The sequence below is a fragment of the Aquarana catesbeiana genome, linkage group LG08, assembly GCF_042186555.1.
Source record: "Aquarana catesbeiana isolate 2022-GZ linkage group LG08, ASM4218655v1, whole genome shotgun sequence".
NCBI classification, from domain to species: Eukaryota; Metazoa; Chordata; class Amphibia; order Anura; family Ranidae; genus Aquarana; species Aquarana catesbeiana.
Genome location: NC_133331.1, coordinates 30,215,533 through 30,236,204, shown reverse-complemented (window position 1 = coordinate 30,236,204; position 20,672 = coordinate 30,215,533). Strand labels below are relative to the sequence as shown.

General features: G+C 44.2%; 1 protein-coding gene across 6 annotated transcripts in view; it reads left to right on the top strand.

Annotated features, from left to right (window-relative positions):
* Positions 1–20,433, top strand: part of CTBP2 (C-terminal binding protein 2) — a 207,131-nt gene extending 186,698 nt beyond the window's left edge. For all 6 annotated transcript variants that reach the window (XM_073595662.1, XM_073595661.1, XM_073595664.1 and 3 more), the window contains 2 exons: positions 10,719–10,774; positions 19,688–20,433. In XM_073595662.1, coding sequence (XP_073451763.1) covers positions 10,719–10,758 — 40 coding nt within the window. In that variant the 3' untranslated portion in view covers positions 10,759–10,774; positions 19,688–20,433. The remainder of the gene's footprint in view (positions 1–10,718; positions 10,775–19,687) is intronic.
* Positions 20,434–20,672: the final 239 nt, after the last annotated feature.

The window sequence follows — 20,672 nt, the reverse complement described above, 5'->3', positions numbered from 1 at the left end:
GAGGTGTGGGAGTATCGACTTCCGGTACTGACTTAGTGGGGTGGATGGCACATGCAACAAGAACTCCATGGGGGAGTCCGGTAAATCCACATCTAGGATAACCTTTATCTGGGCTCTAACGTCTAGCCAGAAGGGCCGGAGCCTCGGGCACTCCCACCAAATATGTAGGAAAGTGCCCCTAAGCCCGCAGCCCCTCCAACATGCAGCCGAAGATGTCGGATATATTTTCGCCAATTTCGTTGGTACCCTATACCATCGGGTTAATAGTTTGAAACAATTTTCCTGCGTTTTGGTATCTATTGAGCTTTTATGAGTGAGCCGATAAAGGTTATTCAATTGGACCTCAGTAAATGTGTGTCCCAGGTCTCTCTCCCATTCCCTAATGTATGTAGGTTTGTTCTGAGATTCCGCAGACTGCAGCATCGCATAAAGCAAGGAGATAGAGTGAGCAATGGGGCCCTCAGATTTACATAGTTTTTCGAAGGGGGTTAGTGATGAGGGGGGTCGCACAGGAAGAGGTAGACTCTTAATAAAATGCTGTAGTTGCCTATATCGCCATCCATCCATAGGAAAGCTACCAAACTGGGATCGGAGCCAGTCTAAGGACACCATACCTTGTTCATGAACAAACCGTCCACAGCGAACCTCCCCATCACCAGTCCAATTGCAGAGGTAGGAAAGGTGTTCCCCTGGAGTGAACCAGGGAAAGCCTCCTAGCGGTGCAAGCGGGGACGTTGGCTGTGACAGGTGCTCCCTTGAGTTAATGGTATCCCACAATCTCAGTACATGTATAGTGATCGGGGAAACAAAGCTCGAAAGACCTCTGTTCTCACGCGGGAGCCAAGGGGCATGAGACAAGTTGCGTCCCGCCAGAAACTTCTCGAGAGGAACCCAAGCCTTGGTAGAGGTGTGGTGGTGCCAGTCGAGAACTCTCTGCAGGGCCACTGCCTCATAATATTTGCGGACAGAAGGCACTCCCAGTCCTCCCATATTTTTAGGGCGTTGTAGCGTACGGAGAGCTAAGCGGGGTACATGACCCTGCCAAATAAATTTGACAAATAGGCTGTTGAAGGTCGAGAAAAGAGATCTGGGCAAAGCAATAGGTATCATCTGGAGAAAAAACAGAATTCGTGGCAGTACATTCATCTTCAGTATGCTGATCCGCCCCATCCACGAAAAGGAAGTACGATCCCACCTAGTTAAATCAGCTTTGATAGTTGTGAGTAATGGTGCAAAATTGCATGAGTAAAGTTGTGTTATATCAGCTGGGAGGTGAATCCCCAGGTATTTCAAGGAAGAGCAGCACCACGTGAAGGAGAAGGAGGCCTGTAGTTGGGAGCGCATTGCTTGAGGAACACTGAGGGGGAGAATCTCGGACTTGCTATAATTAATTTTGAAACTTGATAAAGAACAGAATCTGTTTAATTCAGACATGATGTTAGGTAGGGAGATCAGTGGGTCTGTAACATAGAAAAGAATGTCGTCTGCGTAAGCCGATAGTTTATGCTCTGTCGTTCCCACCGTGAGCCCCTTTATATTAGGGTTTGCTCTGATTATGTTGAGTAGTGGTTCTAGAGTGAGGGCAAAAATCAAGGGGGACAAGGGGCACCCCTGCCGTGTACCGTTTCGAATAGGAAAGGGGTTGGAAAGCGTTCCATTTACTTTAACCCGCGCTTCGGGGGAACTGTATAATGACCCTATCCATTGGAGCATATTACTTCCCAAGCCCAATCGAGAGAGCACCGCCTGCAGATAGGCCCAGTCCACCCTGTCGAAGGCCTTCTCAGCGTCCGTGGATAAGAGAAGACAGGGTGCACTGGGCCGACGCAGGTTCGCCCAGTGTATCAACTGTATGGCTCGATTGGAATTGTCCCTAGCCTCCCTACCTGTTATAAAACCCGTTTGATCTGTATGAATCACCGACGGGAGGATAGGTTTGAGGCGATTAGCCAACACTTTCGCGAAAATCTTGATATCAGTGTTCAGTAATGAAATCGGCCTATAGCTGCTAGGGGTGGAGGGATCCTTGCCCTCCTTCGGAAGGACGGTGATGTGCGCCATCAACGCATCCCTCGGGAGGGTGGTGCCCGAAGCTAACGCATTGAAATATGTGCACATTCGGGCAGCCAGGAGGTGAGAAAATTTGCGATAGTACGCATTAGTTAGTCCATCAGGACCAGGGCTCTTCCCATGCGGAAGATCCTTAATGATTGCTTCTATTTCCTCCACCGCTATAGGCCTATCAAGCTGAGCACTAATTTGTTGTGAAATTTGTGGTGTGAGTGCCTCCTCCAAGTATTGCTCAATACAGTCTGCCTTCTGAGAGGGCGTATGTCCTGCAAGTGTGGCTGGGAGTTGATAAAGTTGGGCATAATAATCGCGAAAGGCATCTGCAATTTTAGAGGATAGTACAGTTTGGGATCCCGAGGGCGTTTGAATTTTATGGACATGTCCGGATGTGCGTTGCCGTTTCAGGGCCCTGGCCAGTAGTTTGCCACACTTATTACCAAACTCATAGAATTTATGTGAGACGTATCGGAGTCTGTCACGGGTTCGTTTTTCTAGTAGGTCTGAGAGCTGTGCCCTGAGGGCTGTTAATTTCTCGTATAAAAGAGGGGTCAATTGTCGTTTGTGTTTGAGTTCTACTGTACGCAATTGTGTCAGCAAGGATTGGAGTTCCCCACAGCGGGCCTTTTTGAGCCTAGCTCCTTGGGCAATAAATTCACCTCTTATCACAGCTTTATGTCCCTCCCAAACATATGCTACCCCAGTTTCTCCCGTCGTGTTTTCTTTGAAATACAGAGAGATAGCATCTGTCACCTGAGCTAACGCTACTGCATCATCTAATAGGTTTTCATTCAGGCGCCAAGTCCATTGGCGAGCCTCTGAAGACAAAGGTGCCAGGGAGATGGAAATGGGTGCATGATCGGAAATCGTCATAGATCCGATTGACGAGCCAGAGAGTGATTCCAAAAGGCGTTGATCTACCAGTAGAAGGTCTATCCGCGTGTACACTTTATGTGTAGCGGAATAGTAGCTGAAATCTTTTCCAGTAGGATGTGTCACTCTCCAGCAGTCGATCAGATGACTAGCGTGTAAGGTTTTACGGAAGCGCTTAAGAAACGCAAATGAGTGTGTAGAGTGGCCTGAAGAGGTATCTAACTGCGGGTCGGGGCACACATTGAAGTCCCCTCCCACAATGAGACGCCCCTCGTGAAATTCGGAGAGGGAATCCAGGACCCTCTCCAAAAAATCTAGCTGCCTAGAATTGGGAGCGTACAGCGCCACAATTGTAAATTTTTGATTGTATATAGTGCCTTTCAGAAAAACAAATCTGCCTTCAGGATCTGCACGGTGGTCAGTGGTGATGAAGGGGCAATTTTTATGGATCGCCACCGCGACCCCACCTGATTTAGATTTGGGTGAATTGCTGAGGAACCATTGATTGTATATGTGTGTGGGGAGGCGAGGGACTGAGTCAGCTCTGAAATGAGTTTCCTGTAATAATAAGATATGTGCACCAGATCTCTTTGTCTCAAGCCACAACTTACTGCGTTTGGATGGAGGCCCCGTACGTTGTATGACACGATTTTCAGATCAGCCATTGCTGGTTATCCATAGGGTCCCCCAGAGGGCGCGAAAAGAGCGAGGAGAGAGCCACGGCATACGACCCAGCAAATCTAACGTGCTGATAAGAAAAGCAAATGAGTATAACCCATGTAATAGATAGACAACCCTTCCATAGACATCATCATAAAACATTGAGGAGAAAAACCATAAAAAAAGAGGGGGGGAAAGCATTGGGAGAAAAATTAGGAACATCAAGAAAACAAAAAACGTAATACCCTGTGGGTATTTAGTAACCTCTAGGTGCAACGGTGCCGAGATCGCCCGCCGGCCTAGTGGCACCACAAAATGCGGGCGATCACTGCGTCGTGCATTTCCTTCTACAAGGAATGTAACTCTCATGAGTTTACCTATGGGGGGAAAGTGGAGAGTCACTAAACAGGAGCCCCAACTGAGGGGACCCGCTCCTCTATGTGAGCACCTCTGAAAGTCAGGTGCATGTGAGAATTATCTGCAACAGCAAAAATTGAACCAGCAGAATTTAGAACCAAAACACGGACATAACGCCAGTCCTGTGGGTGGAAAGTTGAAGCCTCCAAAGTCGTTTCTCCACCTCAACGTACAGCTGGGGAAGAAGGAGGGTCTTGCTCTGTTGCGGCAGCTTGTCCATTCCGGGGTTTGTTGCGTCGTCTGCGGCGGGCTTGCTGCCAAGGTTCCTGACGGGCTGGTAGTGGAACTTCAGAGGAAATGCGCCAATCAGGTATGTCCACAGGGGGGAGACCAAGGCGTGAGAGGAAATGAGGAAGATCTGACTTGTTCCGCAAAGTGATTTGTTGGCCATCTTTTGTGACGGAAAGGCTGAAGGGGAATCCCCAGCGGTATACCAAGTGTGCTTCCTGCAGGACTGCCAGCAGAGGCTTCAAGGCCCTGCGCTGCATCAGCGTGCGTCTGGATAAGTCCGGAAATAAGGACACTTGTGCTCCATCAAAATCCACATGGCGCATACCTCTAACATGAAACATGATGCGCTCCTTCACAGTATACTTATGAAGTTTACAGATAATGTCTCGTGGTTTATCAGGGTCTTCTGAGGGAGGTCTAAGGGCCCTGTGCGCACGATCGATCTCTATATGGTCGGGGGCTTCTCTCCCCAGAATTTGGGTGAACAGCCCCTGAAGTGAGGGGATTATGTCCCTAGGGCCTGTGGCTTCTGGCAGACCTCTAATGCGAATATTGACCCTGCGACTTCTATTCTCCACATCATCAAGTTGATCGAGCAAAGAGTCAATCCGTTGATCCTGCATTTTACTGTGTGCTTGTAAAGCCTGTAGGGAAGGGTTAATGTCCTCCACTGTCGCCTCTAGGGCCTCCACCCTGCCTCCTATGTGGGCAGTGTCAGCTTGTAAATCCTCAATGTCCTTTCTAAAGGCCTTCTCCATGCGGGCCATGAATCCTTCAATGTCTGCCCAGGTAGGAGTGGCAAGGATATGGGACCTGAGGTCGCCGTCATCTTGGGCTATGTGCGGGCCTCTGAGTCCTGGGGCTATGTGTTGGGAGAGTCCAGAGCTGGGGGAGGGAGAGGCGGCAAGTCGGGCCGGGAAAGCGTGCAGAGGGGTATGGTCACGGCTCTTCCCCGCATCCCTCCTACCCGGGCTACTGAACGGGCTTCCTCTGGATTCTGGAGAGGATGGGAGAAGGGGGGATGTCGGTGGATGGCGCGGCGACATGGCTGGGGATGCCGCGTGTGCGGCCTGTGAAGACTCACCCGGCGCCATCTTGGATTCTGCTCCCGACCGTCTTCCCCCGTAAAAAAAAAAGGCCTCAAGAGAGCTGGAACGGAGCCGTGGGGTTCTCCGGGGCTGCGGGGATGGCTTCCTCCGTGTCGGCATCTCACAGAGCCGGCGTCTGGGTCAATTTGTGCTGCTGCAAGGAGCGAAGTATGGAGCGGGTCAGACGGAGCTCGGCTCATACGCGTCCGCTCTGTTCCATGTCTCGGCCACGCCCCCCCCCATACAATGGTTTAACAGGACAGGTTCCACTCAGAACAGGCCTCGCCATGGTCCACCAAAGAAGTTGAGTACACATGCTCAGCGTCATATCCAGAGGTTGTCTTTGGGAAATAGACGTATGAGTGGGGGGTCAGCCTGTCAGTGCTCAGACCATACCCTGCACACTGCATCAAATTGGTCTGCATGGATGTAGTCCCAGAAGGAGGCCTCTTCTAAAGATGATGCACAAGAAAGCCAGCAGTTTGCTGAAGACAAGATGGTGTCAAGCGTGTGTGGCGGCAACCAGGTGAGGAGTACAAAGACAAGTGTGTTTTGCCTACAGTCAAGCATGGTGGTGGGAGTGTCATGGTCTGGGAACCATGAATGCCAACATAGTTACATAGTTGGTGAGGTTGGAAAAAGACACAAGTCCATCAAGTCCAACCTATGTGTGTGATTATATGTCAGTATTACATTGTATATCCCTGTATGTTGTGGTCATTCAGGTGCTTATCTAATAGTTTTTTTGAAACCGTGCTCCCCGCTGAGACCACCGCTTGTGGAAGGGAATTCCATATGGTTGCCACCCTTACAGTAAAGAACTCTTTACATAGTTTAAGGTTAAACCTCTTTTCTTCTAATTTTAATGAGTGGCCACGAGTCTTGTTAAACTCTCTTCCGCAAAAAAGTTTTATCCCTATTGTGGGGTCACCAGAGAATAAGTTCAGTGCTCACAACTTTTCTTCATAACTAATATTCTCCAGCCCTTTTATTAGCTTTGTTGCCCTTCTTTGTACTCGCTCCATTTCCAGTACATCCTTCCTGAGGACTGGTGCCCAGAACTGGACAGCATACTCTAGGTGCGGCCGGACCAGAGTCTTGTAGAGCGGGAGAATTATCGTTTTATCTCTGGACTTGATCCCCTTTTTAATGCCAATATTCTGTTTGCTTTGTTAGCAGCAGCTTGGCATTGCATGCCATTGCTGAGCCTATCATCTACTAGGACCCCCAGGTCCTTTTCCATCCTAGATTCCCCCAGAGGTTCTCCCCCAATGTATAGATTGCATTCCTATTTTTGCCACCCAAATGCATTATTTTACATTTTTCTACATTGAACCTAATTGGCCATGTAGTTGCCCACCCCATTAATTTGTTCAGATCTTTTTGCAAGGTTTCCACGTCCTGCGGAGAAGTTATTGCCCTGCTTAGCTTAGTATCGTCTGCAAATACAGAGATTGAACTGGTTCCCCCATCCTCCAGGTCGTTTATGAACAAATTAAATAGGATTGGTCCCAGCACAGAACCCTGGGGGACCCCACTACCCACCCCTGACCATTCCGAGTACTCCCCATTTATCACCACCCTCTGAACTCGCCCTTGTAGCCAGTTTTCAATCCATGTACTCACCCTATGGTCCATGCCAACGGAGCTTATTTTGTACAGTAAACGTTTATGGGGAACTGTGTCAAATGCTTTTGCAAAAAACAGATACACCACGTCTACGGGCCTTCCTTTATCTAGATGGCAACTCACCTCCTCATAGAAGGTTAGTAGATTGGTTTGGCAAGAACGATTCTTCATGAATCCATGCTGATTACAGCTAATGATACCGTTTTCACTACTAAAATCTTGTATATAGTCCCTTATCCCCTCCAAGAGCTTGCATACTATTGATGTTAGGCTAACTGATCTGTAATTCCCAGGGATGTATTTTGGGCCCTTTTTAAATATTGGTGCTACATTGGCTTTATTCCAATCACCTGGTACCATTCCAGTCAGTAGACTGTCAGTAAAAATTAGGAACAATGGTCTGGCAATTACTTGAGTTCCCTAAGTACCCTCGGATGCAAGCCATCTGGTCCCAGTGATTTATTGGAGGTGCTTCCTGTGATGTGTCATGAGGATAAACACTGCAGTTTTGGTTACTGAAGCCCCCTGATTCCCTCATGAAGACCGAGGAGAAGAATAAATTCAATACCTTTGCCATCTCCCCATCCTTTGTAACCAGATGTCCTTCCTCATTCTTTATTGGGCCAATATGGTCTGTCCGCCCTTTTCCTCCCTTTTTTTTTTTTTTCTTTTTTTTACTGTTTACATACTTAAAGAATTTCTTGGAAATGTTTTTTTTGCTCTCCTCCGCTGTCTTTTCGTGTTCTATCTTAGCCACCCTTATTGTACCCTTACATTTCTTGTAAGGGTGCATACTGTTCAGTATGTACTGTGACATACTGAAGCAGAGCATGATCCCCCTCCCTTCGGAAACTGGGCTGCAGGGCAATATTCCAACATAACGACCCCCAAACACACCTCCAAGACAACCACTGCCTTGCTAAAGAAGCTGAGGATAAAGGTGATGGACTGGCCACGCATGTCTCCAGACCTAAACCCTATTGAGCATCTGTGGGGCATCCTCAAACGGAAGGTGGAGGAGCGCAAGGTCTCTAACATCCACCAGCTTCGTGATGTCGTCATGGAGGAGTAGAAGAGGACTCCAGTGACAACCTGTGACGCTCTGGTGAACTCCATGCCCAAGAGGGTTAAGGCAGTGCTGGAAAATAATGGTGGCCACACAAAATATTGACACTTTGGGCCCAATTTGGACATTTTCACTTAGGGATGTACTGACTTTTGTTGCCAGAGGTTTAGACATTAATGGCTGTGTGTTGAGTTATTTTGAGGGGACAACAAATTTACACTGTTATACAAGCTGTACACTCACTACTTTACATTGTAGCAAAGTGTCATTTCTTCAGTGTTGTCACATGAAAAGATAGAATAAAATATTTACAAAAATATGAGGGGTGTACTTACTTTTGTGAGATACTGTATATGTAAAAATCTGCCATTTTTTTGCTAGAAAATTTACTTAGAACCCCCAAACAAAATACAGTGGAACCTTGGATTACAAGCATAATCCGTTCCAAGAGAATGCTTGTAATCCAAAGCACTCGCATATCAAAGCGAGTTTCCCCATAGAAGTCAATGGAAACAAAGATAATTCATTCCACATTGACTTCTATTGTATGCAGTACCGAATGTGGCCAGAGGTGGGGGGGTGCCGGAGAGCCACGGAGCCACTCGGATGCACTCGGAAACCCTCGGGAATGGAGTGTTTCCGAGTATTTCCGAACGGCTCCGAGTGTCACCGGCGCCCCTGCACCGCTGGCCAAATGCAGTACTGCACACCGCAGAGGCTCGAATCCTGCTCGTTTTGCGAGACAACACTTTTGCGAGTCAGGATTTAAAAAAAAATAATAGCTTGTATTGCAAAACGCTCGTTAACCGCGTTACTCGCAATCCGAGGTATTACTGTATATTTTCTGCAAGAGCAGAGACCCTGGAGAATAAAATGGTGGTTGTTGCAATTTTTTTTTAACAGCACACAAATTTTACAGGAAGAAAACATTCCAGTTTGGGTGACCATTGGTAATTGCAAGGATTTTAACAAACTTTGTTGCAGATTCCTACCTTTTTTGTTATTCTGTAGAAATAGCTGTGTCCCTGTGCAAAGTGAATGGGGGTGTCTTTATAAATTATCAATCAGCTGCTGCATTTGCAGGGCTCTAATGAGAAAAGTGGCAGAGTCTGCATCCCTTATTTTTGTTGCAGGGGATGCCCAAAATCTGATATGTATCTTAGTGCAGACTAGGGCATTGTATATGATATTTTATTTGCAATTTTTTTCCCACAAAGGTGGAGTTATCCTTTAAATGCATTGTAGTGCACACAAACACTATATAATACCCATTTTTGTCAAATTATATAAGATGATGTGCTGAGTAAATAGATACCAAACATGTCGAGATTTAAAATGTTGCACGCCTGTGAAATGGTGGTAAACTATTGTACCTAAAGTCTCCATAAGGGACACTTTAAAATTCATTACAGGTTTCCAGTTTAGCATTAAATGTGAGCTCTGGCACTAAAATTATTGCTTTCACTCTGACATTATTGGCAATAATTCACATTTGGTGCAAAGGGAATTTTTTTTAAATCCAACTTTTTTGCTCTCTGGGGGTCTATAAGAGATTGCTTTGATTGGCTGCCTTTCACAGAGGACGGGAGGAATGGATGTTCCTCCCAGTCCTCTACTGGCCTGACAAAGTATAGTTGGTCCTCGGCTTCCCAGGGGAATGGGAGGGGGGCTTCCAAGCCTTGTAAAAGTGAGCAGGTGGGTGTAGAACTGTTCAGGTCACCTTTAGATAAAAGCCCATTGGCAGCTGCAAACTTTGATAGCAGGATTATGGCTGCAGCCATTATGCTGTTATTATAAGCACTTGTTTCTGAGGGCGTAAAGGGTATATCCTAAGGATGGGATTTGGTTAAAGTGATTGTAAAGTCAGGTTTTTTTTTTATCTTAATGCATTCAGCTAAAAAGCCTTGTGTGTGTGCAGCAGCCCCCTCATACTTAACCTGAGCCCCCTCTAGATCCACTGGGCTGCCTGGGACTCCCCTCCTCATTGGTTGAGACAGCAGTGTGGCACCATTAGCTCCGGCTGCTGTCAATTAAAGTCAGACAGCCAATGAAAGAAAGGGGGTGGGGCCGGGTCAGGACTCAATGTCTGAATGGACACAGGCAGTCTGTGGCTTAGCTTAGGTGCCCCCTTATAGCAAACTGCTTGCTGTGGGGGCACTTAACAGAAGGAAGGGGCCATAAGCGCTAAAGAGGGACCCGAGAAGAGGAGGATCGGGGCTGCTCTGTGCAAATCCACTGCACAGAGCAGGTAAGTATAACATGTTTGTTATTTTTAAGGGGAAAAAAGACTTTACAATCACTTTAAGTTCACTATATGTTACAATCACCTTTAGATCTACAAACTATACAGTGCAAGGGCTGGCCTGATTGGATAAATTGGGTAGGGTCGTAATATAATTGTAATTTTATTTCTGTGATTTGTAATTTTATTTTTATTTTTTATTCAAAAAAAAAAAAAATGGGTAAGGTCTTCATATTTAAATAGTTTTGGTAAATCTAAAAAGTTAATTGTAACATCTACACCGAATTGTATTCATGACACTGATTTTGCTTTCTGATAATTGCCATTTGTATTACAAATAGTAGCACAAAAAGAGTGGTATCTCGATTTATTACAGAAATAAACTGACCATAATTTACAAACCTGATCCATGCAGTGCTGATCTGTCCTCTTCCCCTTCATATAGATCTGTGTGTGCACAGCCGCTCCAGGGAGAAAAGCGCTGACCACTGCCTGCAGCACGTAAGTTCCCAGCTCTTCCAATATTATATACACAACACTGGTGTGTGATCTTTATGTGAGAGGATGTACTGTGTTTGGTGCTGTACGGTGTTCATAATTTTTACGTATCTGAGCAATCAATCATGGAGTTGGTGGTATTTTATCAACAGCAGAACAAGTAAATTGGTCCGGAATCATGAAAATCTAGTACAACCCAAAACCAGTGAAGTTTATATTTTTGGAATTCGTTCAATGCTTCCTTTGATTGGCTGAGGTGAAGAACATAAAGATGAAGAAGATGACCTCAGCCAATCATAGGATGTCTTGTACTTATTCAGAATATACACGTTTTGATGTGAATGAGTAATACTGTATGTAGCTACATACAGTTTATATCTGTTTGGTTTGCCCAACCTGTTCAAAACTCTTTTGAGAGTTGGGCTTTAACACTGACCATACACTGTATGAATTTCAGACAGTTCCTGCAGAAACCAGCTTAAAATTTGCTTAGCAGGTGGCCCTGTTGGCTGCTATCCACCAATCACCCCTCCCCCCACCACCAGCAGCCATCAATTGGAAAATTGTCAGCCAGTGGTTGGGTGAAATACAATAAGCAAAGATTAAACAAAAAGGTCCGGATGGCAGCACTCCAATGAAAACGATTTCTTTATTCTTATAATAAATCCATGTAGCAAGGATAAAACCACTGACGCGTTTCACACCGTTATAGCAGGTGTTTCTTCATAGCTTATACATAAGTGTGAAACGCGTCAGTGGTTTTATCCTTGCTGCATGGATTTATTATAACAATAAAGAAATTGTTTTCATTGGAGTACGGCCATCCAGACTTTCAGTTTTTGCATATGGTTGCATATTGATCCGCCCCCACGCCTGGAGAGGGGAGAGATCATTAGGAAGAAGACACCTGGAATTCATCTGCACTATATAGACTGCAGGTTCAACTTAAAAATGTGTATAGCCCACTTAAGGCTCTGGCCCAAATCTGCACGTATAGGAAAACTTTATTTTACTCACGTGTCAGATTCTGAAATAAGGAAAATCTATATTAATTGTTAGCACTGAGACTTTTTTCTTTTTTTACACAGTTGCAACAGCTTCTATTCCAGACAAAGGACAAGGCTCTTTTATATACATTTTTTATAGAGAAGGGCACCTTCTGTTTGTAAAGAGAACCAGCTTGATGTTTTGTTCTAAGTCCTAGTGATGGAGGTTTTCCAAACATATTTTACTAAAAGGAGAAGTGTAGACAAAGCTTTTTTGGCTATACTACTTCCGCAGGTCATAGTGCAGTCCATTCTGCACTCCTGTGACTCCCTTTTCAGCTGACAGCGGGCTACCATTCCAAAGCTGACAGTAGTCCACTGGTCCAGGCTCTGAAAAAATCCAGACCATATACGATCCACCCATATGTCTAGACCAGCAGCTGGCTTAGCGATCCGCCAAGAGCCTGAGCCAGCTGCTCCACAGTCTAGCGCTCCAGTGAGCACTGGAGGAGGGGCAGAGAAGAGAGCCGCTGACTGACAGTCACAGATCTCTCTGAAGAGTGAGAGCTGAGCGTCCAGCGGTGTTTGATCGCTCAGTTTTTGGTCTGTAGCTGGCAGGAGACTGATGCTGCATCCACCTAGTTTTTTTTCAAAATCAAACAGTTGTTTAATGTGTATCTTATCTAGCTTACCACTGTTTTGATCACAAAAAATAAAATAAAATTCATATTATGTGTTTTAGAAGGGTCCTTTACACCTGGGCTTTGTTTACTCTGAACTTCTATGAACAGATCTGTTGCTTAATTGGAGCAGGACAGAGATCACTCTTGTAACATTTGTGCCTGTTCGGGTTTTTGGCTGCAGCGTCGCAGCAGATCTGTGTTGGATCCATGTCTGGCCAGATTAAATTAATCCATTTATATCAGATTACCTCCAACCTGTAGTGGTTAGGTCTGGAAAAAACGAAAAGGAGCCAGTCCTCCATTTTATTTTATTTTTTCTTATCTGGATGGATGCAGATGTAGACACACAACAGTTTAGATCAGGGATATGCAATTAGCGGACCTCCAGCTGTTGCAAAACTACAAGTACCATCATGCCTCTGCCTCTGGGTGTCATGCTTGTGGCTGTCAGTCTTGCTATGCCTCATGGGACTTGTAGTTCTGCAACAGCTGGAGGTCCGCTAATTGCATATCCCTGGTTTAGATGCTCTATGCAAGTCTATGGCCAGGTGCATGTAATTGGGTCCATTTGAAAAACTGGCAGGTGGACACAATTGTATACAAGGACCCTTTCACATGGTAGTTTGTTGCTTTTCAGAGGGGCTAAATGGTACCTCTGGATGCAGCAACACTCTGGCCAGCTTGTGTGGAGCTGAACCTTTGAGAAGACGTATACTTACGGTGTCCAGGGTCAGTCAGAGGCTCTATGTGCATATATATAACCACACAGCCAATGCACAGAGAGTGCCACCACCAGCCATTGATTCGTACAGACAATCTGACAGCTGCATGCACAGTGTGTAGAAGTAGCATTTACAACCACTGGCTAGAATCTGATTCTTGGTGGCACCTGCCTACAGCTAAACTGCCATGCGAATGGAACCTTGTTGTTTGTAAATAGTAAGCCTCTACAGTTCAAAGTAGTAAGGCCAAAGTGTGTGTTTTTTTTTTTTTAGCCATACTTCTCTTCTGGGGCACAATGTTATACTTGGCTGATTCTGGGACTCAGGAGAGCACAGTGGTGGGTAAAGTCTGTTGACGGCCCAAATGCACTCGAGGCTCTGGAAGGATCCCCTGTATTATTGGGATACCCCCAGATGCCTGATCTGGATCTTGCTCAGTGTACTGCTGGGAGCCAATGCCAACGACACCCAGTGAGCCCTGGATGGGCAGTGCAAAGAGCAGTGACTGAGTCTGCTCACAGCAGACCAAGAACTGAGCGATCATCAGTCAAGTGATCATTCAGGTGTCAGGCTGAGAGCTGCTGTGGGGGACAGTTGCTGTATAAGAGGTGAGTTTTTTTTTTTTTTTTTTTGTAGTAACGCCAAACCTCTCCTTTTTAATAAGAAAGTATATATACAATTGTATATTGTTTATAAAGTACAGATAGTGTCCTGCTTATAGCTTGTTTTAAATGCTTACATTTATTTAAAATCACCAATCTGAGAAGAGTTTCCCTCCCATGTTATTTTACCCAGCCAGAATTTGTGACCGTTGAAGATCTAGATAGGATAGGGTTAGGCTGGGGCTACATATGATTCTAGACACAGATGCCAATTAAGTGTTTATTGTAATGCTCAGCACATTGTTCTCTGCCTAAGATGGAGCCTGAATTTACATGAATAGCTGTGCACCACTCTGAGTATACAGTAATGCTATCATGTGCACAGCATCTGGGCTTTTCCTTAAAAGAAAAATACAAAATAAGTTTAATTTTTGCTTTGGGCTGTTTACAAATCTGCACACAACCTTTCATAGCAATGACAGGCTACACCGCGCTAGACTAAGTAGAGCTGCAATTAGGTTGAATGGTCCCAGCCAGTCTGTGTGGAAGAGCCCTGAGTGCCAACTTAGCATTCTGTGTAAAATAGGCCTAAACCACACAACAGTATTTAATCCATTGTAGACATCTCCAAATAAAAATCAAATGTATTATAAGCAATAGAGTTGTGAAGAAAAGTGGTTAATCTCTTGCCACTAAGCAACATCTATTTTCTTGTCTAGCCTCGAAACTTTGGTAATGGAACAAAGGCATATACAGTTAAGTACATATATATTTGGACACAGGCACAATTTTATTTTTTTCAGGTATTTACCAAAACATATTCAAGCTATAGTTATATAATGGATATGGGCTGAAAGTGCACACTCAAGTCTAATTTGAAGGTATGTACATCCACATCGGAGGAAGGGTTCAGGAATTACAGCTCTTAAGACTAGCCATCCTCCCTTTTTCAAGGGACCAAAAGTAATTGGACAATTGAATTAAAAGCTGTGGGCTACTCCATCAATTAAGCAGGAAACAGGTCTGGAGTTGATTCCAAGTGTGGTATTTGGAATCTATTGTTGTGACCCTACATCATGCGTTCAAAGGAATTGTCCATGCAAGTGAAACAGGCAAAAACAAAACACATCCATCAGAGAGATAGCAGCAACATTAGGAGTGGCCAAATCAACAGTTGGGTACATTCTGAGGAAAGAAGAATGCACTATTGAGCTCAGTAACATAAAAAGGCCTGGAAGTCCACAGAAGACAACAGCCAAGTGAAGGACACTCTCCAGGAGGTGGGCGTATCATTGTCAAAGTCTACAATCAAGAGAAGACTTCATGAGAGCAAATAGAGTGGGTTCACCACAAGGTGCAAACTATTAGAAAGGCCATTTTTGACTTTGCCAAAAAAAAAAAAAAAAAAATCTAAAAAAGCCAGACCAGTTCTGGAAAAGCATTCTTTGGATGGATCAAACTAAGATTAATCTGTACCAGAATGACGAGAAGAAAAAAGGTGTGGAGAAGGCTTGGAACAGCTCATGATCCAAAGCACACAATGTCATCTGTAAAACATGGTGAAGGCAGTGATGGCATGGCTTCTGTGGCACTGGGTAATTGTTGTTTAAGGATGATGTGACAGAAACAACCAGATGAATTCTGCAGTGTTTAGAGATATACTGTCAGCCCAGATTCAGCCAAATGCCGTAAAGTTGATTGGACGGCGCTTCACAGTACAGATGGACAATGATCCAAAAGCCGCATAAGAGCTTTTGAAGGAAAAAAGTGGAATATTCTGCAATGGCCAAATCAGTCACCTGATCTCAACCCAATTGAGCATGCATTTCATTTGCTGAAGGCAAAATTAAAGGCAGAAAGACCCACAAACAAAGAACTGAAGACAGCTGCAGTTAGAGCCTGGTAATGTCCATGGGTTCCAGACTTCAGGCAGTCATTGTCAGTAAAAATTTCCCAACAAAATTTGAAAAATGAACATTTTGATTATTATATTCATTTGTCCAATTACATTTGAGCCCCTGAAAATGGGTTGGGGGGGGGGGGGGACTGTGTATAAAACTGGGTGCAGTTTCTTAAATTTGTACTTGATATTTATGTTCAGCCCCTTGAATTTAAGCTGAAAGTCTGCACTTCAAATTAATTTGAAGTGTTTTGTTTTACTTTTATTCTGGTGGCATACAGAGCCAAAAAATATGAAAATTGTGCCTGTGTCCAAATATATATATCTATGGATCTAACTATATTGTCTCCCAGGTAGCTGAAAGTCACAAACTGCCGTGACTTCCACCCACTATACTCAACATTTAACCATCATGTCACCAACTATTCTAACATCTACGCTCTCATCCACATGGGTGTTAAAAAAAAATTAAAAAAAGGACAAGGAGGCACCTTCTGTGTCCTAATAGAATGCTGAGCAACTTCCTTGAGAATCCATGCACCTACAAAGATATTTTTTTTTTCCCCATAGGATCTTGCTGCCCATAAGAGAATATGCTGTGTGTCTGAGCCCTAAAAAGAAAATAGATGTAGTGCTCCAAAAATGGTCATCAGCTTACCCTTATTTGGTGGAACAATGATAGAAGAATTAAGGGTCACACCATCGCTACAGTTTTCTCCCTACATGATCGTCACTGCTGGCACTAATATCATCCACGCTATGTAATAAGAACGAGCTTAAGGTTCAGTCTCAACATGTGTAGCACCATATCTAATAAAGGATATTACTGCCACTATTATACATGACCGTTTGATGTCCTTGTCGAGGACATCAGTGGATGGACACATATAGAAGCAAATTGGGCACTATGGGGTTCCCCCATAATTCATACTAGGCCTTGTAGGTTTTCCTATTGAATATTATCAGGTTCATCAAAGCCAGGTAAATCACTACTGACTACAAATAGTAGCAATGGTGGTCTTAAGTTCACCATGCACATAATCTGCTCATACAATCAACTTTAGGTTTACCTAAACTGTGAAGGAAAAGCGTCTAGATCAGAAAAGTTGAAATACCAAATACAAGTACCATCATCCCAAATGTCTAGTGTAAAAACAAAGGGCCGGAGGTAGAGAGCGGCCGCAGTGAGCTGCTTCTGTCGGCCAGTATCTCAATACCCCATGCAAAAAGGACCAACCTCTGAAGGGGGGGGGGGGGGGGGGACTATTGCGGTACTAGATATAATCAAGTATTCAATAAAGAAAAAGTAGAAAAAAAAAGGGGATCATAATATAAAAAATTACATTTTAATAGACAACATGATTAAAAGATTTTTTACAATGTCACATACAGTTGTAATAAAAAACGGAAGCAGTAAATACAACCAGTAGGATTACAACCCATAGTGATATAGACCACAAATAGAGCTTGGATTCTCGACCGGTTTTTCACCGCTTCCTCAGGAGAGCAATATCTGTGATATGACATACAATAATTGTAATCAATACATAACACAAGAGATATATAACAAGGTTATCAATGCAGCAAAAGCATTAGACAATATATTAACAATACATACAGTTGGGTAACAAAAGGATGAGCTCACCCGTTCAAGGCTCCTTAAGGGTGTGTAGGGCCCCAAGTGGTTCCCCCTGCGGCGGACACAGGGGATAGGACACCAGCCCCTGAGGAAGCGGTGAAAAACCGCGAAACCGGTCGAGAATCCCAAGCTCTATTTGTGGTCTATATCACTATGGGTTGTAATCCTACTGGTTGTATTTACTGCTTCCGTTTTTTATTACAACTGTATGTGACATTGTAAAAAATCTTTTAATCATGTTGTCTATTAAAATGTAATTTTTTTATATTATGATCCCCTTTTTTTTTCTACTTTTTCTTTATTGAATACTTGATTATATCTAGTACCGCAATAGTCCCCCCCCCCACCCCCCCCCCCCCCCCCCCCCCCCCCCCCCCTTCAGAGGTTGGTCCTTTTGCATGGGGTATTGAGATACTGGCCGACAGAAGCAGCTCACTGCGGGCCGCTCTCTACCTCCGGCCCTTTGTTTTTACACTTTACCTAAACTGTGTAACATGAGGACCTACCTACACAATCCATACTATGGATTTGTTGTTAGTAGACCCAAAAGGAGATTGTACAGTCAGACATGTAACACACATACAACTAATACAGTACTTACCCAGCAACACCATTCACAATGAAACTGACACGGTAAACAACATCCTTACCACAAACCTCTTCTGTACTTCTCTAATTGCAGTCACATTTCACCATACCCTTCCTTACACTTTCAACACTACACAAACACTATATTAACAGTCACTATTTGCCCTTTTCCCGTGGGCGGTGATCAGCACTCTACAAATATAGACAGTTGCACTTATTAGCAGCAGTGTGGAGGGGACTCGTATCTGTTATTTCTGGGGCCATTGGTTCCCACTGCTGTCAAATTCTGCATCGTGGGGGTGAAGCCACACTGGCTGTTTCAATAGACACAGACAAGGCAGCTCAGGAGCAAGCCCACATCAGTGCCCCCATTTAATTAAAAAAAAAAAAAAGCGGCTTTCTATAGGGGGCAGTTGGTGGGGGTCCCCAGAAGAGGAGGATCAGGGCTGCTCTATGCAAAACCATTGCATGGAGCAGGTAAACATAACATGTTTGTGAAGCTTCAAATATTTGTTTTATTAAAATAATCATTTTACTACTCTTAACACTGCTTCTGGTCATACACAGGGAATTGGATAGTAGTCTAATCTTAGTAGACAAAGTGAGTATATAATGTCTATATCTGCTGATGAGGATAAGTTGAATTTTCCAGACAGAATTCCAACCCACCTGATTGCTATTAACTGGTCACCGGACAATCATTTAGTGCTAGTTCACACCAGATGCAGTTCTGTGAGCTTTTTTCTGCACCAAAAATGCATGCACAGTGTTTTCCATGTATTACAATGGCTCTAGTTCACACCAATGCGATCAGTTCCAGTGCAGAAAAAAAAAAAAAAACCTAAGAGCGTGCTGCATTTTTTTTTTCTGCAGAGCTGTACTGGAACCTAGCAAATTGTATCAAAAATGCATTGGAACTGCGTGTGGTGTAAACTATAAGCAAAAACTGATCCGGAATGTAGGAGTACAGCAGCTTGTCAAAATCTGAGACAGACTAAAATATGCAGCAGCTAGCCGCTGTACAGAGTGGTCCTCACATTCAGGGCTGCATGCATACCTGTAAAACAAAATACCTGCGTCTTGGACACAAATGGTACCACTTAGGCTGAGGTATACAGCAACTGGATGCTGTCCTGTTAGACCTCGACAGGCTGCTGACAGCAGGGCTGGACACTATCTGTATGTATGTATGTATGTATATATATATATATATATATATATATATATATATATATATATATAATTATACACACACCATATCTCAGTGTAGGTGCAACACTGGGATTCTCTCCATGCAGCACTTCTGTACACAGGTGTAAGGATATCGATCTGATGCCTGCCATAACCACTAAGATCAACCAATATGAACTTGCCATGTATGTTACCCCTTCACCAGTAATCTTCCACCTCCCAAACCAAAATTTAAACTGGTATGATCCACCTCTACCACAAATCAACAAGTACAACACATCTTGCCATGCTGCGATTGTTCAATCCAGCAACCCCAATCCAATTGTTGGATGCATTAGGACAGGGGTAGGCAACCTCAGCACTCCAACTGTTTTGAAACTACAAATCCCATCATGCCTCTGCCTCTAGGAGTCATGCCTGTGATTGTCAGTGTCTTGCAATGTCTCATGGGACTTGTAGTTTCACCACAGCTGGAGGGCCGAGGTTGCCTACCCCTGCATTAAGGCATGCCTAAAGAGAAGATGTGTCAGGGTCTTCGTTTCTAACCTTATTTTGCTTTAGACTCATGATTGTTAGGTAACGTTCTCTCATCTCTTTCCATACAGATTCCTCACTGGTTGTGGCTCTTTTGCGGTCAGAGAGAATAATTCATTACAAGGGATCTCCCTACTTCCCTAATCATCCTTCAGTGGTCCATTCTGCCGGGCAGTACTGCATGTAGCAATAGGAAAACAAACTGTGCAGGTTACAGAAACCAGCAATCAATAAAAGAACATCAGAACACACAATGGCGGGGGAAAGTGCAGCTAAATGCACAGTGGTCACAGGATGACTTAAGATAATGAGGACTACATATATCTGCAAGCACACGATTACAGCAATCCAGGACTGCCTCTTCTGTGAGCAGCCATTCCCACAGTCCCCATCACCACACAACCATGTCAAGCGAAGACATCGCTGCCCTTCTGCGGGACTAGGAGATCAATGCTGGGATATTGTGAGAGTCACATCTGCATATCATAAAAACGACAGACAACAGCTACTTGTCCATGTAAGACACCAAACCTGAAGGGAACATTATAGTGTGATGTTTGTCTCTTGTCTGTCCTTCTGCTCCACTGACTCAGGAAACGCTCTATACAAATCAACTGTATTTTATACCACTGGTTTTCCACTTTTTTTATTACGTTACATTTTACCTGTTACCATTGACATAGTGACTGTAGGTATTGCATTTCTTGTTCTGTGTGTTCTGAACTGGGTTTTAATTTTTCCGGACAATGAATTCAGACATCAAAAAGACTGTCCCAGACACTTTGCAGTAAAAATAAACTAAAAAGGATAAAACCGATTTTTATTAAATGCTTATTGGCTTCTTGAAAAAGGTGTGCAACCAGATTCCAGCTGCCATTTTCACTGCTGGCTAAAGAATGGAGTAGTTGCTCCCTGCATCGTGATTAAGACTACTTTCACATCGGGGTGGTTTTCAGGTGCTTTAGCGCTAGAAATAACCTCTACAAAGCATCTGAAAACCACCTCCCATTCATTTCAGTGTATTGTCACACTGGGGCGGTATGCTTGCGGGACATT